Source organism: Neophocaena asiaeorientalis, unplaced genomic scaffold, assembly GCF_003031525.2.
Source record: "Neophocaena asiaeorientalis asiaeorientalis breed wild unplaced genomic scaffold, Neophocaena_asiaeorientalis_V1.1 scaffold119, whole genome shotgun sequence".
Classification (NCBI taxonomy): domain Eukaryota; kingdom Metazoa; phylum Chordata; class Mammalia; order Artiodactyla; family Phocoenidae; genus Neophocaena; species Neophocaena asiaeorientalis.
In genome coordinates this window covers 9,965,910-9,984,109 of record NW_020175821.1, presented here as the reverse complement: position 1 = coordinate 9,984,109, position 18,200 = coordinate 9,965,910, and the positions used below count along the sequence as shown (strand labels likewise).

The 18,200-nt window shown below is 45.8% G+C and overlaps 1 protein-coding gene across 1 annotated transcript in view; it reads right to left on the bottom strand.

Moving 5' to 3' along the window:
* Positions 1-18,200, bottom strand: part of RYR3 (ryanodine receptor 3) — a 381,491-nt gene that overhangs the window by 123,930 nt on the left and 239,361 nt on the right. The window contains exons 41-45 of the mRNA XM_024732458.1: positions 17,046-17,175; positions 15,789-15,892; positions 11,894-12,029; positions 1,839-2,019; positions 300-411 (exon numbers count right to left, since the gene is read on the bottom strand). Coding sequence (XP_024588226.1) covers positions 300-411; positions 1,839-2,019; positions 11,894-12,029; positions 15,789-15,892; positions 17,046-17,175 — 663 coding nt within the window. The remainder of the gene's footprint in view (positions 1-299; positions 412-1,838; positions 2,020-11,893; positions 12,030-15,788; positions 15,893-17,045; positions 17,176-18,200) is intronic.

Below are 18,200 nucleotides of genomic sequence, written 5' to 3'. Positions count from 1 at the left end.
AGGTGAGGCATAGGAAAACATAGTTTTGGGGAGGCTTTTGAAACAGAATATGTATCAGATATGCCCTATTAGTGTCACAGAGAAATCACACAACGCAGAGACCTTCCCAGGAGTCATTCCTTGGAAAACTCTAGAATCAGGTACGAGAGATGGAAACTACTTTTGATATTGGCTAAAAGGAACAGAAAGCAAGGCGTGTTCACAAACGTCAGAGTCGGAAGAAGAAATGACATTCATGAAACCTACAGTGTTCCTGGTTCAAGCCCCTCAAACCTGCTCTCTGCGAACTCATCACTTACGTGCATTTCAGGAGCACAGCGGCCCAGCAGATCTATAAGAGCCGAATAAAATGACATAATTGCATGGCCCATGTGCACGACCTCTTCTTCATCTTCATGGTCCTCCGAGCTGCTGAGACACAACCAACACAAGGAGGTGTAGGCAGCCTGGCAGGTGGGGTCATGTTTTAGACACGATATAGAAACACTTTCTCTGCTCACCCTGGGCTTCACGCATCCTTTCCGTTGGGCTCCTTCTCTCCCTCTAGCTGTCAATGAGATGGTTTAACTCACCAAGCTCAAGGGACCCAAATATTTGTTCATGACATTCCTAGGGTCCCATGAACTTTACTGACATGAATGGATCATGCAGACCACACATACTCATGGAGCGGTACTGTGACCCCCAAAGCTCCTACCAACCATTCCTTCCCTTTTCCTTCCTTAATAGACATGGAAAGCACATTGGACAAGAAGTCAGAAGGGTCAAGTCCAGGTCCTGGCCCTGCTGCTAACAAGCTATTTGACTCTGGGCCCCAGTTATTCTCATTTTACATGAGAAATTTAGGACAGTTTATGTTCGGGATTCTATCTAACTCTACCAGATCACCTGCCAGAACTAATAACCACCCCCGCTCCAAAAAAGAAAAAGGAGCCACTGGCTGCAAAGTTACCTCTGCTGAGTTATATCCCATCTCTAGATTCTGGGGTCTAATCTAGAGGCTGCAATAGAAGGGAAATGTTCACAAGACATAACGAAAGGGAGGTCACAAGGCAATCTGATAATGTACTAACTATATTTTTAACCATTAAATACCAAGATTTTTTTTTTTGCGGTACGCGGGCCTCTCACTGTTGTGGCCTCTCCCGTTGTGGAGCACAGGCTCCGGACGCGCAGGCTCAGTGGCCATGGCTCATCAGCCTAGCTGGTCTGCGGCATGTGGGATCTTCCCGGACCGGGGCGCGAACCCATGTCCCCTGCATCGGCAGGCGGACTCTCAACCACTGCGCCACCAGGGAAGCCCTAAATACCAAGATTTTTACTGCTGTGATTTTTCACATTCTGCAGATTTCTTTTTACCTAAGGAATCAAATCGAACACTTTCGGAAGAGGAAGTGCAGGGTACTCCCTCTTCTTAAAAGTGAGGTATGAGATGGGACACCAAGGTTCAAAATACTGAAGGGAACGGGCTGGGGTTAGACAGTGACTGGAACCCTGTTGATCCAGGCCTCTTAGCCTGGATACAGCTTCCTCCCATGGGGATGCCATAGGGAGGCGCAGCGAGGGCTGAAAGAGCTTGCTGACTCCTCCATTTGCCAACTGGCCTGAGTGGAGTAGGAGAAATGGAACGGGGTGAAGATGATACTGATCACTAGGCTTACTGGGAGTCGAGATAACAAGCTTGACACAGTGACCTAAAATGTGTGAGCCACAACTGCAGAGCGCCTGTGCTTTCTCTGCCGGGGGAGGTTATGGACGTTTGCTTTACCGTGCGTGTACTGAGAACATTTCAGAGCTCGACAACCATACTGGGGTGAGAAGGCAATTCGTTCACTTACACTTCTCTCTTGTACCCCTGCGAGGGGAGGTCGAGGGCTGGGTTCTCGGAGATCTTAATGGCGCCTTGCATGGCCGCCAATAGACCATTTCCTCCTTCACCCCGCAGGGCCGGGCCGAAGCACTCGGGGCGTCTGATGAGCAGCTTGACCACGACGCTGGCGTTTTCTTCCACACTTTCACCTAAGGGAAAGAAGCGTTATTACCATCTCATTGGAGAGAACAACCCCGGAACTGATTTCTTTTTGGCCACGCCAGGCGGCTTGGTTCCCAGACCAGGGATTGAACCCATGTCCTCAGCAGTGACAGTGCAGAGTCCTAACCACTGGACCACAAGGGAATTCCCCCAGATTTGATTTCTAATCGACGAGGCTGGGAGAACAGTATTTGATTGATCTTGTCACATACTCTTAAGATTACGAGGTAATACTGATGCAGAGAGAGGGGAGCTTTGATAAATTACATCAGACTCTATTTATCTGAAGTATTACGATTAACTGATATAGAACAGTCTTACTTCTCAGTTCAGGATTTTGTGCTATTCACATTATTTCGCTATATTTAGGTCCTCAGAGGGCAAGAAACACACTACGGAGTCTGCCATGGATTACTGATTAATTCACAAGTGACTTTACCTCTTTATTAACTCCCTGAGGGGTGCTTCATAGGTATTTCCTTCCTTCCTTTGAGAGGAGGTACGATGGTAACTCAATCGGGTGTGCCTCAATTATCATCCGGAGAAGGGACATGCGAGCTCCTGAGCTGTCTCCTCTCAGAGTCTAATACATACCCTAGAACAACCAGGTCTGTGGGGATGAACCTCAGGGCATTTCTGAAATCATTTATCCAGGTGAGAATCTACTTGGTAAAGTTATCCTGGTTACTCTTAGACTAGCTCTGTGGGGAGCTAAAGGTTGGACAATTGTATTTTGCTGGTATTTTTCTTTGGAAGAACCGTAGACAACTAAGCAGTGAACTATGACACGTAGAGAGGGATAGCCAGTGCTTCTCAGAGCCAATCTTTATAATCAAAAGTAGTTTTACAGCTTGTTCAAACAATTTCATGAAACACACTTTCTGTCTCAGTGTCTCAGATGACAACTTAATTTGTGTCTAAGAACTTATCCCTGGGCTAATGAGAAGCCTCAAAGACAAGACTTTTTGATGCTGTATATTGGATGAAGCCTAAAGAAAAACTTTTAAATAAGATCATTAGATATTATTAGAGGATTGAGCTCTATAATAGATAGCATCTTGATATGCTGTTGTAATATTAATTATTTATTCTTGCATTAAAATTTTCCTCCAATGTTAGCAGGTTAAGGCAGTAACTATTATTTCACAGTTTCTGTAGTCAGGAATTCGGGAGTGACTAAGTGAGGTGGTCCTGGCTTGGGATCTCCTATGAGGTTGCAGTAAAAATATCAGCCAGCGCTGCAGTCTCCTGAAGGCGTGCTGGACGTGGAGTATCAGCTTCCACGCTCACTCACATGGCTGTTGGCAGGAGGCCTCCGTTCCTCACCATGTGACCTCTCCACAGGGCTCCTTGAGTGTTCTCATGACATGCCAGTTGGCTTCCCACAGAGCAAAGGATCCAAGAGAGAGGGTAAGGCAGAAGCTGCAATACCTTTTACAACTTTGTCACATACTGTCACTTCTGCCATATCCTATTCATGAGAAGTGATTCACTGAGTCCAGCTCACACTCAAAGGGAGAAGAAGGGCTTCCCTGGTGGCGCAGTGGTTGAGAGTCCGCCTGCTGATGCAGGGCATAAGGGTTCGTGCCCCGGTCCGGGAAGATCCCACGTGCCGCAGAGCGGCTGGGCCCGTGAGCCGGGGCCGCTGAGCCTGCGCGTCCGGAGCCTGTGCTCCGCGACGGGAGAGGCCACAACAGGGAGAGGCCCGCGTAGAAAAAAAAAAAAAAAAAAAAAAGGAAGAAGAAGCAGGTTCCATCTTTTGGAAGAAGGAGCATGGAAGAATTTATAGATATATTTTAAAACTATCACAGGAGTTTAAGTTCTGTTTGATGAAAAATTTCATGAATCAACTTAGAGTAGAGCATTCGGATGGGAACCCATAACATCTGGCTTCTCTTCCAGATTTTTAGCAAATCCCTGTGTCAGTATGTACACTGCACAGTCTCACTGGGTCTCACTTGCCCTGTTGAGATGTTTGTGCCTCTTCTAGTTTTAGAGTGAGTCTTTTCGTTTAACCTACATGCAGAGATTTCCTCCACCATGTCCACAGCATCAGAAGGGCTGAGCTTGCTGTTCATATATTTGAAACTAACTTGTGCCCACACAAACTCACAAGTGAACACACTGCTGTGTCTCACAGCCCTGGAGAGTCTACCTGTAGTCCTGGTCAAGAGCTTGGCCGGCTGACGGCCTCTTTTACCACTTGACCTTCTACACCACAGGTGAAATTCAGGATTGTACGTATATACCTCTGTAAGTTTTAGAACTGTGTAACTAGATTCAGAATATTTCATTAAACTGAATTTATACAGCCCATCAGCATGCATTCACTATTTTATAGCTCAATCCTTCAAGAAGAGACTGACATTTTCATAAAGGAGCTTTTCTTCGGGTTTCATCTAATGTAACATCAAAAAAGAATTTGTTTTTAATTAAACCAGAATCCATGTGAAGAAAATTCTCAGGAGGTGCTATAAAGGGAAAATAATCACAATAATGGTATGGTGGAATGAATCAGGGCAGGAAAGGAACCCAAGGACAAGGTTGAGTGATACTGTACAGTTTACAGAAGAGCTCAGATAAAGAGGTGACGCTAAGTCTTAAGGACATATTCTCCTACGAGGTGAACCTAGCATTGATACATGATAGAGTTTAATCACAGAGGGATACTCAAAGAAAAGCACCACGATCATCAGCATATTTGAAAGCAAATATTCTTAGTTACAGACATAACTCACAGCTGGCTACTTTCAAATGTTGTTCGCCCACAAAACTTACCAGGTAGCACACTCTTAGTTGTCATTTTCTATGACAAGAATAATGAAGCTAAAACTTTGAAATTGTAAGTGTCAAAAAATGGAGAAAAAACTCAACCCTGTTAGTCAAGCTTACTTAAACACTGTGCTCTGATTCTTTCAGTTCTCAGAATGGAAACACTTGTGGGTCAGCCCTTGTCTTTACCAGCACACTGAAATTAACTTAGCTCTTTCCGAAGCGATCAGCATCATGGAATTTGACGGAACGTGGACCACAATGTCCAAAAGAATTTGAAAAATCAGGCTATGAGTTCTATATTGAGTTTGCTATTGAAATTCATTTGCCAAATTAGCCTTATTTTATCTGAATTTCAGGTCTTCAAATCTAAGCTAATCAGGTTGGAGCTACAATGGACCCAGGAAGCCATCACTTGATCACTGAATTGTGGTCAATCCGTGGGGGATGCAGAGGGCGCCCTGCAATAGGAAGGAACTGAAGTGCAACCATTGATGCTAACTGGAGAGGGGACCAAGGAAAAGAATTTCTCAAGGCTTCACAAGGTAGAGAGGATGGCCTGATTAGAAGAGAGAGAACATTCTCTTCCTAATTACCTGTAGTTCAGGAAGTCGGACTGCCAACCAAATCCACAGTGGGGAAGCTGAATACTGACCTTGAGGGCATTTTTCAAGGGAGAGAGAGATCTGAGGTAAGCTAGTTTTGCCCAGGGGCTTACAGCAATGTTTTTGCTGGAGTTCCAAATGAATAATAAGCTTAATAGCAGTGTGTATGTTCACAGAGCCTTTCTTCAAAGGCTCTCAACACTGCCTTCGCATTAGGACCTTCTTTTCAATGTTCCTAAGAAGTTGGATGGAAATGGAATGATTCTCCCCATTTTAACCAGAAGCGGTCATTCTCACCACAGGGATGATTAGGAAGGATGAAATGATTTTACCTTGCGCCCATCGCTTTTCTTACTCTCTCTATTCTAAACACAATCCCTGTTTTAAGTTCCTTTGCCTGGAACTTTGCCTTTCTCATTCCTTTGACATAAAACCTTGATCTAGGTAACTCCACTTCATCCTTCAGGACCAGCTTAAGCTTGGAAGCCCCAGAGGATCTAGTCCTCTCAAATACCCTATCCTCTTCCTTAAAGCCCTGCACACAAGTATAATTAATGAATTGTTTGTATCTGTTTCTACTTTTCTCACTAGACTGTATATTTAATAAGAACAGAGCTCATGTCTGAATTATCTAACACTGTATGCGCAAGCCTCTTGTTAACATCATGTAGAGGCTTGAAATGATCAGATGGAATGCTGAGGGTGACTCTCCATCACTGCATTATCAGACCAATTATCAGCCTTTGTTTGCAGGAAGCAAGGCTGTCCGTTTCCTAGGATTATAAATTTGAGAACATCTTAGACATTTTAATCCTAACCATCCCCGGTCATCAGTACCAATCACACTGAAGAATGGTTATTACATCTTTTTCTAACTCTAAAAACATGAATATATGAACCAGCTGATTCTTTTAAGCATTCATTCCTACTATGCCCTTCAAAGCTAACATGCTACTTTGTACCCTTGATCCTAAAAGACTTTTCTTCCATTGTTATTGAGACATAAACGACACATCCTAAAAGTTTCATGGCTCCCAGCTCAATGCCCCCCAGTATGCTCTCCCCCAACTACTCTGTTAAAAACTATGTCCATTTCTTTCTTCAAGATGTTATTCAACATTTGCCTTCTTCCCCAGGCATTCCTATATTCACTTCACCAGATTCCAACAAGCACCATCATTTCTGGCCTGCCAACAGTCACACGTCTCACTACGTAGGTAGGTGTAGTTGAGTTTTTAGTGTGTATGTACGTTGCTGATAATTTTACTTGGGTTTGCTCTGTTTGCTGCTTTGATTCGTAAGTGACTTCAGGGCAGAACTTCTAGAGCATGTCTCCTGTCACTTCTCATAACCCCTCATATACTCTTCACATGTCATATGATGGATGCCCAGCTTATGACCACTGATGATCAAGCTGCCTAGGGAAACAAGATTCAGCAAAGCTAGGACATGCTGTGTTCCTCACAGATAAGCTTGTAGCCTGAGGAAGATATCACTAGAATACTCCGAGGAATCTAACAAGGCACAGAATTACTTTTTCTTTCTTTTTGAGGATTTGTAAGGAATCTTTTCCTACTTGGTGCTACATTAGGAAGGGATTAATCAGACACCCCGACACATCTGTGTGTACACTGGCTATAAAGTTTGCAACTCCTGGGTTAATAGAAACTTGTCAGCTTCAGGACTCCTAGCGTTAAACACAACCCAAGGCTTCCCAGCAAGCTAATAAAAATAAAGTGGAGAAAATGATATGCTTTAAGAAGATTTAACACCAACTGTAATAGAAACTAGTAAAATAATGTTAGAAAGAATTTTCTAATTCTATTATTCTGATATAGCAAGAGCTTTTTTATTTTTTAAACATCTTTATTGGAGTAAAATTGCTTTACAATGTTGTGTTAGTTTCTGCTGTACAACAAAGTGAATCAACTATATGTATACATATATCCCCATATCCCCTCCCTCTTAGCAAGAGCTTTTGATTTGCCTTCAAAAAAAATGTTTTTTAAACATTAGCACCAAACAGAAATTAAATAATTCCACAATTACTGATCAGCTCAAAGGAGGAAATGCTATTTCTCCTTGCTCATTAGGGAGAAAGTGTTGTCCAGGCAATACTACATAATGGTTTGAGTGCAGTTTGGCCTCTGGAGCCAAACTGCTCTGGTTCAAATCTTAGGAAAAGTCTTACTAGCTGTGTGATTCTGGGAAAGGTACTTAATCTCTCTCAGCAGAGGGGTGTTTATCCATAAAATGATAAAGAGAACTGTATCTAACTCATTGGATTGTTGCGTCAAATGAAAAAGTTAATACATATAAAAGTGCTTTGAACCATGCCTGGCACATGAAAATGCTAAGTGCTAGCTGTTATTACCACTGCCACCATCTTCACCGCGCACTACCACCTACCACAGTCACCCCTACAACCCACTATGACCGTCTGCCACCCAGCCATCATGTACCACCACCACTACCATCACCCACTACGACCACCCCTACCATCACTCACCACTACCCACGAAACATTATCACCACACGTACCATCACTAACCACCACTCACCTTGATCACCTCACAAAACCCACGATGGCTACCGCTCAACCATCATATCCCATCATCACTGTCATCACCAATCACTACCCACTATTACTACCCTCACTATGACTCACCCACCATCACCACCTACCACCAACCGACCCCCACCATCACCCATCACCCACCATAACCACTCCCGTTATCTATCATGATCACCCATAATACCTTCATCTTTCACTGCTGAGCAGAGGCCACAAAAGTGGCCGGGAAGTCCTTTGTAATCACCTCTTAGATATAAAGACTTTGAAATAAAGGTGTAAAGACAAAGAGCTTTGTGATCCCAAGGAATCTGTTTATGAGAGTCTTCCCATTTCAAACGCCCTAATACTCTTGTAAGGATCACGATAACAATGCCAACTAACACAACTGCAGGCTTACTACATGTCTGGCAGCGTGCTCATCTGAGTTTTCCACGGATCACTTCATTTAAGCCTCAGAACAACTCTGTGAGATATATGCCATTATTATCTCTGTTTTATATACAAAAAACTCCCGAGGCTAGGAAAGTTTTAGTAACTTGCCTACATTCACAGAGCTAGTGATGGAGCCATATCTGAAGCCAAGATACTCCATCCTCCAGCCCAAACTCTTCCATGTCATTCTGCTGTGACTGAGCCACTCTATCTCCTCTAGGTGCTCAACAGATTCTAATTTTTTCTTTTTCCATACTTGCCATCCCTCCCTCTTTCATGCTCTCCCCTGTGACAGTCCACTCCTACCATTTCAACTGCAGGTGACCCGCGAGTCTACTCGGTCCCAATCTGTTGCCTGATTGATCTCTATCCTATTGCCCCAATTAGGGGCATCTCCATTTGGGGTTCGCAAATCATTACCTGAATCACACAAGCTCATTAGCCTCCATCTCAAACCATTTTCTCCTTTTGACCATCCTTATTTCTTTTCTCCCTACCTTTAAATCTCTAAGCTTCAGGACTTCCCTGGTGGCATAGTGGTTAAGAATCCACCTGACAAAGCAGGGGACAAGGGACACGGGTTCAATCCCTGGTCCGGGAAGATCCCACATGCCATGGAGCAACTAAGTCCATGCGCCACAACTACTGAGCCTGTGCTCTAGAGCCCGTGAGCCACGACTACTGAGCCCGCGTGCCGCAACTACTGAAGCCCGTGCACTCCAGAGCCCATGCTCCGCAGCAAGAGAAGCCACCGCAATGAGAAGCCCGTGTACCGCAAAAAGGAGTAGCCCCCACTCGCCGCAACTAGAGAAAGCCCGCGTGCAGCAATGAAGACCCAACACACACACACACACACACACAAAATCTCTAACCTTCAAAGTGACTTCTGCTCCTTTTCTCCCAACATACCCAGGGCCCAGCCACCAGAGTCATCGCCACCAGCGAGTCCTGTAAATTCTGTCTCTGTAATTTATTTCCAGCTGATCTCCTCCATCCCATTCCCATCACCACCATTATAATTCAGAAACTCATTATCCTAACCTGGGCACAGAAGTTCCCAGTGGTTGCCATCAATCTCTCTTCTTTCCCAGTTCTCTGCACACGGAATCAAGACAAAACTCTTCAGCTTGGCATTTAGATTCTCCCTAGTATAGCTGCCTACCTACCTTTTAAACCTCGTCTCTTACCACTGTCAACCATGTATCTATCCTCTAGATCAGCCAATCACTGTGTTTCCTGAGCATGTGTGCTTTAGCTCTCAGGCCACTGTTCAAGCTTCTCCTTACCTGGATCACCTCTTCTACATCTCTGCATCTGGAAATCTGACCCTTCAAAGCTCATCTCTAATATCACCTCCAGATGTGAGCTTCCCCTCGTGAAATCCTCTATCACTCTGTCCCTACCTTACTCCACTCCTTACTACAGTGGCCTCTCTCCATGCCTGTTCCACTTACTAGACTGTTAATTCTTTCAATGCAAAAGCCAACATCCTTTGCCAGGACCAAATGTGGCCTTTATATAATAGAGACACAATAAACATTAAAGTGCATATATCTTCCTACTGATGGTCTAATAGATTTGCTAGAATGTATTGCGTTATGAAATCGTACTGTAGAGAATATATTAAAAAGACATAAAACAACCTGAAAGCAAAGAGGGTGGACCAAATGCTTTTGGTTTAGAGTTTAGTTGAATATGGTAGTACCTAATAAGCATAAGGAAGTTTTGGAATTTGGCCATCCAGGTAAGACCATAGCCAGTGGACTCCTCTACCTTCATAACCCATGTGGACAGTCCCACTAATTGACTCATAAAGCACTTGATCTTGACTGTGAAGGTGGCCAACATGAATAAATGGGTCCTGCCTGTATCTGGTTTGTGTCATACAGTCTATTTACATAATTTGGTGACATTTATGAATCCTTAAAATCTATTTAACAAAAATTTTCCCTTTATTACCACAGTAACTCTGCATTAATTCTGGACATGCAATCATCTGGATTAGAAGTAAGACAGACTATTAGAGGATGCTCTGAAACTGGCCTCAGAGGAAGAAAATGGAGTTTAGCAATGCTGATGATGGACAGACAGGAGGGACAGTGATGAACACACAGAGAGAAGCAGAAGGCCCGAGTTCCTAAAAACTTGGCTGGATGAGTCCCAGGGGAACAAGAGGTAGACATCTCAAGGTCTGTCACCAAGTCAGGAAAGGGGAAAAACCAGGACAATGGAAACCATTCAAATATTAAGAATAGAGTGCATTATGGTGTAGGAAAATAAGCAGGGGGGGTGGGGAGGGGAAGGAAGACAAGAAGAGCACATGGGAATATAACGATCACGTCACACCTATATATATACATAATTTTTTTTTTTTTGCGGTACGCGGGCCTCCCACCGCCATGGCCTCTCCCGTTGCAGAGCACAGGCTCCGGACGCGCAGGCTCAGCCGCCATGGCTCACGGGCCCAGCCGCTCCGCGGCATGTGGGATCTTCCCGGACCGGGGCACGAAGCCGTGTCCCCTGCATCGGCAGGCGGACTCTCAACCACCGCGCCACCAGGGAAGCCGCATCGCCAATATATTTTTAGGTGAATTCTCATAGTTAGAAAAATCGGCATGATTGTTAATTAGGTGCAATCCCTCTTTGTGATCGCTTAACCAGCCCAGCTGGATTTGTTGGCCTGAAACTCCAAACTGGGAAAAGGGAGAACTATTATAACTATAACGTAAATGTAAGTGAATTAGTATTTTAGCAGAATCTAGGGAGACAAGGTACAGTTTTAAGAAAGTAGTTTACCTATTTTACACAATATTCAGCACATTAAACTAGTGAAAATACAGAATTTGTATCAACTTGGAATTCACTATAAATGAGAGGTGACTTGTATCAATATTAAGAAGAATAATATTTAGGGTTTCTATAGCAATTTTTTTCTCCTGGGAGTTTAGTTACCTTTAACAGTGATCAGTTATTCCTGATTTTTATTCATTCATTCATCCATCCATCCATCCATCCATCCATCCAGCCAGCCTTCCTTCCTTCCTTCCATCTTTCCTTCCATCCATCCATCCATCCTTACTCCCATCCATCTATCCATCCATCAATCCATCCATCCATCCAACCAACTAATAGTCTAAGGATCTGGAGGCACATCTGCATTTAATTCTGTGAAACAGGTGAGATTAAGATATTAATAAGCCCCCTCTTTTAGGAGAAGAGGTACAGAGAGATGACAAGCCCAAGCCCATGCAGTGAGTTCCTTGCAGGCTCTGGCACTAGAGCTCAGGACTGTCCATTGGATTCTACTCTTGATCCTTGTCTAGCCTGATTCTCCCTGAGATTTTTCTTCCAGCTGCCACCTACCTACAGAATCTATCATATTTATGGAGAGGAAGCAGTGCAAAGGATTTCCTTTTCCTAGTATCCACCACAATTATGCCATCCTAGGTCTGAAAAACATGGAAAACTGAGACTCACTGTTCACGAAGACGGCAAACCTCAGGAAGGACAGGTAGCGCTCCCCTTCAATGGGGTTCCAGCCGACATCAGGGTATCCTTTGGCCAGAAGCATGGGGCAGCTCTGTAGGCCACAGCCTGCCAAGTAGGTCACCACCTGCCAAGAACAATACAAAAGTAAGTGCCCAGGTTTGTTTGTTTTTTTTAATGTAAGTTTTTTACATAGCTATAAGGCAGGCAAAATTCTGGGAACTGAAGGGCTTTCATTTACCTAGAAGCTAGAGAGAGCACAGGACTTTCCAGGTAAATAATTTAGTAGATTTGAAATTGGAACCTTTTATTTTTTTTTAATTATTATTATTTTTTTGCGGTACGTGGGCCTCTCACCGTTGTGGCCTCTCCCGTTGCGGAGCACAGGCTCCGGATGTACAGGCTCAGTGGCCATGGCTCACGGGCCCAGCCGCTCCGCGGCATGTGGGATCTTCCCGGACCGGGGCACGAACCCGTGTCCCCTGCATCGGCAGGCGGACTCTCAACCACTGCACCACCAGGGAAGCCTCCTTTCATTCATTTTTGCTTCCAAGCAATTGACGAGACTGATGATCACTGCTATGTAGGAATGCTCCATGTGTTCCATGGATTTTCCAGTTCTGGCAAGAGGGATCTGCCATTTAAAAGTAGGCCTAAGTAGGGTGTCTCTGGGGAGGCAACAGTGGATGCAGGCTGGCCATGTTCATTTGGCCATGCTATTTCAAGACCAAAACGTTCAGCCACTGGTTGACTGGGTGGGCCTTCAACTAATCAGGGGTCCCTAGGTAAGTTCTGGCTCAACAACAGCTGTCCCAAGTCAGGAGCTGAGACGTTCAACGTGGGATGGTTAGCAAAGAGGTCATGGCCACTTAAGGACTAGGATGGGTAGTGTGTTCTCTTCACTTCCAGGTTACCAGACACTTAGCAGAAGATCTCAGCTCTGCGATCTGGTAGAATATTTTAGAATCTCCCTACTTTTCAGAAGGTGCCAGGCTAAAAGCTTAGCAAATAGACCTCCTGTGCTTGAAATGCAGTTGTCATTCTAATTTAGCCTCTGATATTTTATGTATGTGGGGAGAAGAGGGGAATCCATCATACTGCTAATCCTCCAAGTCAGGATGGTGTTTTCATTTTTTAGTCCCCAAGGCCTAGCACAGAGTAGGGGCTCAATAAACATTCGTCAAATGACTCATGTATTTGCTGACAGCAAACACTCTAAGTCATTTTGAAAGAATGATGGATCTAAGCCAAATCTCAGTAAGAAACTATCATCACACTTTTTCCTACTTAAAGGAGCAAGGATATTATTATGCTTGGAGTTTAGATTTTGTTTGGTCTTAAAAATGTCTGGAAAAGGGCTTCCCTGGTGGCACAGTGGTTAAGAATCCACCTGCCAATGCAGGGGACATGGGTTTGAGCCCTGGTCCGGGAAGATCCCACATGCCGTGGAGCAACGAAGCCCATGCGCCACAACTACTGAGCCTGCGCTCTAGAGTCTGTGAGCCACAACTACTGAGCCCGCATGCCTAGAGCCTGTGCTCCACAACAAGAGAAGCCACCACAATGAGAAGCCCGCGCACTGCAACGAAGAGTAGCCTCCACTCGCCGCAACTAGAGAAAGCCCGCGCACAGCAACGAAGCCCCGATGCAGCCATAAATAAATAAATAAATAAAGTCTGGAAAAGCATTAATAAAAGCAGGAATTAGGCAGAGTTTTCAGGGTTACAGGTGCAGGGCATTTCACCGGCCACAAAAATAAGTGCTCGTGTGTGTGTGTGTGTGTGTGTGTGTGTGTGTGTGTGTGTGTGTGTCTGTGTGGTTGCTGTTCCGTCTCAGGCCTGATTCCTGCTGTGATACATACAAGGGTGGAATGGAATGGCAGCATTTACTGGTCCTTCGCCTTCTCCCCCAGGGACCACACTTGGGGCATTTCCTGACACTGGTCTGAGTAAAGCCTGCGTACTGTGCTGAGCCACAAGAACCACCTGAAAAGGAGGCAGCAACCCCATCCTCCTCCTCTACAGATTTCCCTGGGTCCCCTTTCTCCCCTCTCCCTGCCTCCTGGCCTCCACTCAACATATCTTGCATCTTCTGAGGGAGGCTTGTGGTCCTTGTCGAGCAGTATCAACTGCACAGGTGAACGAGGCTGACGCTGGGATGCTGGGCACTGAGGCTTGTGGCACTGTCTTGTCAAAAGAGAACCGTTAACTGCTTTTAAATACAGGTGTCAGTTATCATCACAGCACCCAAATAAAACCCGTGATATTTATTGCTGTCTAAATGTGTGAAGAGCTGGGCCCGACTGAAGTCTGTCCCACCAGAGGCAGAGACCAGGAATACCCAGGGCATTTATGAAACAGCTATCACATGTCATGCTGCTGGGTGCACAGCTGCTGAGTCCCTGTGTGTATGGGGGCAGGGGGGTTGTCTTGTTTCTGTTCCAGTCAGTTCTTCTTATTGAAACCAGGAAGTGTTTTCTAACATATAAACGGGGTGGTGTTGTTTCTCTGCTTGAAGCCCTCCAGTGGCTTCCGTGGCTCCAGGCTCTACAGGGAGGTCCCATAATATAATAGGTAAGACCACGGCCTCTGGAGCCCAGTGCTTTTGACCCCTGGCTCTGACACTTACAAACCCCACGACACTGAGAATGTTCCCTAATCTCTCTGTGCCTCAGTTTCCTCTCCTATGACTAGGGCAACAATAAAAAGGCTTGTCCTGAGGGTCATGTGACTTAATTCCGAGTGGGGTATGTCACACCGTGATTCCGGAGGAGAGTGGACTTCTGTTATTAGCAGCGATGGCAGCACAAGGCCCATTCCTTTCTGCTCGCACTCTGCGCTCCGGTCACACCCAGCTTTCCGAAGTTCAAGCACGCCACGCTCTCCTCTCTGAACTTCAAACATTCCTGGCACGCGCTTCCCGCGATGTGACCGAGTAGCTTCTGCCCACGCTGGGGGTCATCTCTTTGCTGAGGGCCTTTTCTGATCCCCTTGTCAGGGTCAGGGGCCCACTCCTAGGTGCTCCCAAACCCACCACGCGGTGGACGACCTTCTCCTTGTCCCCCTACTAGATTGCGCCTCTCCGCACTCGGGAAGTTCACTGGCCATCTTGTCAGCTGTCTAGTCAAGGAAACAGTCCCAAGACGGGACAAATGATGGAGGCGAGGCGGCCTGACCACCACCAGGAGTGCACGTCACAGTCCCGACGACGTGGGGTAGCTCAGTTTCGTCTCCTCTGTCCACGGAGAGGACATGTGTGGGCCCTCTTTATCTTTAGAGTAATTATACCGTTTCCTGTCATGTCGCTTTCTTTAGTGTATAAACATGTAAATTCGATGACACAGAACGTTATTAGGAACCACAGGTCTCTGGTGGACCCATGCAGACCAGTGAGGCTGGGCCTTCACACACAAAGAACACACATGTCCACATGTCCATGTCTGTGGAGCTGGCGAGCCCAGACCACAGGAGATGCTTGGTCCTAATTATCACACAGCTGCCAGTGATTCACATCCATATATATATATATGTATATGTATATATATATATATATTTTTTTTTCTTTTGCGGTTCGCGGGCCTCTCACTGCTGTGGCCTCTCCCGTTGCGGAGCACAGGCTCCGGACGTGCAGGCTCAGCGGCCATGGCTCACGGGCCCAGCCGCTCCGCGGCATGTGGGATCTTCCCAGACAGGGGCACGAACCCGTGTCCCCTGCATCGGCAGGCAGACTCTCAACCACTGCGCCACCAGGGAAGCACCCCCCCCTATATTTTTGTCACAGGCTAAACAGGTTCTGACAGAAACTCAGACTTCCATCTTCTTTTCCTTGGCCTGGCTGTGCTGTAGGCAGTGGGGAGCAAGCACAGTGCCTCCCCAGGGCCAGTTACCTTCTCGAGGTCTGGTTCCTCTAAGCCCAGCGCTAACTCATTGTTGTCCATCACAGAGGAAGCAGCCACGTCCAGCGGGGTGGATCCTCTCATGGACGGGGAGGCTGAGGAAGGAGGAGAGAAGGAGAAAGAAAGAGAGAAAGAGGCCATCTAGCGCTGAGCTGAGGTTGCAGTGCACAGTAATGGCCAGGAGAGGGCAGCAAACACAAAACCTGGATCACATCGCTGCCCCCCAAGGGGGGCTGCCCACCCAATTTAAGAACAGCTCTATTTGCTATCTTTCCTCCCCACACTCATTACTGATTGTGAATATAGCTTCAGTTAGAAAATCAGTTCATAGGATCAGCTGGGACCACGTATTTTCAAGTGCTTTTCTAACATGGAGGTTCTTGGGCCCCCATTTGGTGATCATTCAAAAGTCTCAGATGTCACTTGATCAACTAAGCTCACATAACTTGGCCATTTCTGGGGTCACCACCTAGAGTTAAAAACAGCCTCAAACAGAATTAGCTCTTACAGTTAAATCAGGTCACCAACGTTGTCTTTCGTTTCCTTTGTTTGGTTCTTAGGCTAGAACTGAGAAAAACTTCAGGTGGCGTTTTATAAAAAGGTTGGTCACTGTATGGTTGCATTTGATAAATAAGAATACTGAGATTTCAGATTTCACGTGCACGTCATGTGTGTATTTGAGTCTTCCACAAATTCATTTGGTTTACATCCACAACAGTGAGTGAGGCCTGTGCATGCGTTGGTTTTCTAGCAGTGGTGATGGATTTACACTCGTTGCCCATAGTTGCTCCTGGCCCGTCTGCCTTGCAGCTACGAACGCACTGGCTGGTTGGCTGATGGGACGGGCATGCAGCCCAAGAGGGGATTGGATCCATGACCTTGGTCTCGTTAGCACTGCTCCCTGGTCAGTTGAATGGGCTGGGAAGTGCTGTATCTCCAGACTACATACACAGTCTCAGGCACCATTTCATATACCATGAGCCACTGGTCTCCAGAGAGAAGAGTCAAACTGTGGCTATGCTGACACAAATCTATCACCAGCGCTGGTCGGCAGCGACTTCTCTACTTAGGTTGGAGAGTGGAGACGTGGTATTATTATCATCTCACCTGTTTTTAGATCAGGCAGGGTTCCTTCTTATATTTAAAAATACCATAGCATGCATGTGACTTTTTTCCCTTTATTGCCTAAGTGGTCAGCAGGGGGAGGGTAACCTCTGAGCCAACGGCAGACGTTATGATGTGACCTACCTAGGCCAACACTGCTATTCTCCAGCAGGTAACTGAGATGCTCAAACATGGCCTTCTGATTTTGTCGGCTAATTCGACAGAAATAGCACAGGAAGCGGCAACAGCTAGCAACCATCTTTGGAAAGGCAATCTGTAGGGAGAAGTAGAAAGTGTCAGGGAGAAGAATCTATCACGAGGCCTTTCTGAAAAGGTTGACTTCAAAGTCTTAGGGTGAAGTCTTGCAAGCTGCCAACAGTTTGGAAAATGAATTTTCTCTTTACTTCCAGATGGTTCCAAGACTGATTCATAGGAGGGACAGAGAATACACACCTAAAAGAGGCTTCTAAAAATACCGAGAGCTAATTATAATTCCTGAAGTATCTTTTCTTTCAAAGAAAATAGATGTCAAACCAGAAACCCAGTCATCCTTAAATGTCATGAGAAACTGTACAACCCTACATCAGACTATTCTAACTAGGAAGGGAGTAGACAGAAAGGCAGATGGGTGGTCACAGACAAACAAGACCCAAAACTATGATCACACCTGAGTCTTCTGGGTAAAGATTGGCTCCTACAGTTGTAGAAGTCCCCAGAGCATCACCGTCTCAGACTGTGAGCCTTCCCCCTACTTCTGTCCTTGATAACTACTCTCCTATAGGCTCCTATAGGACTCTTAATATGATTCTTACAATTTAGCGCTGAGATGCCAACTTCTATTACCATCTACAGTGCTTGGCTTCTCTGCTTAACAAAGTAATTAGCATCTCCAGGGCTTGGCCACATCTCCCGTCCGATCAATCATGCTCAGTAAATGGTATCAGTGTTGGCTCAGGACCCTAGAAAGCCCTTAATTTCTGCCTTTAGAATCATGGAGGCTCTGAAAGCTCCAGTCTGCCTGCCTGCTGAGGCGTCCAGACATTTGCTCAGGGATCTCCTGGAGAGAGTCCACTTTCAAAAGAGACCGGAGGGAAGGAAGTGAGGAGGAAAGTAAGCCTGGCTCCTGTTCCTACCTCACAGCCCTCACCTGTCAATACTGGTGGAACTGCTTTCCTAGGATCAGGCACTTCGGAATTTCCAATATTTGAAAACACACCCCATCTTCTGCCTTCAGAAGCTCTCTAGCTCTGAAGAGGACCCAGACAAATTGGGATACATGCCCAGGTGGGCCCAATCAGC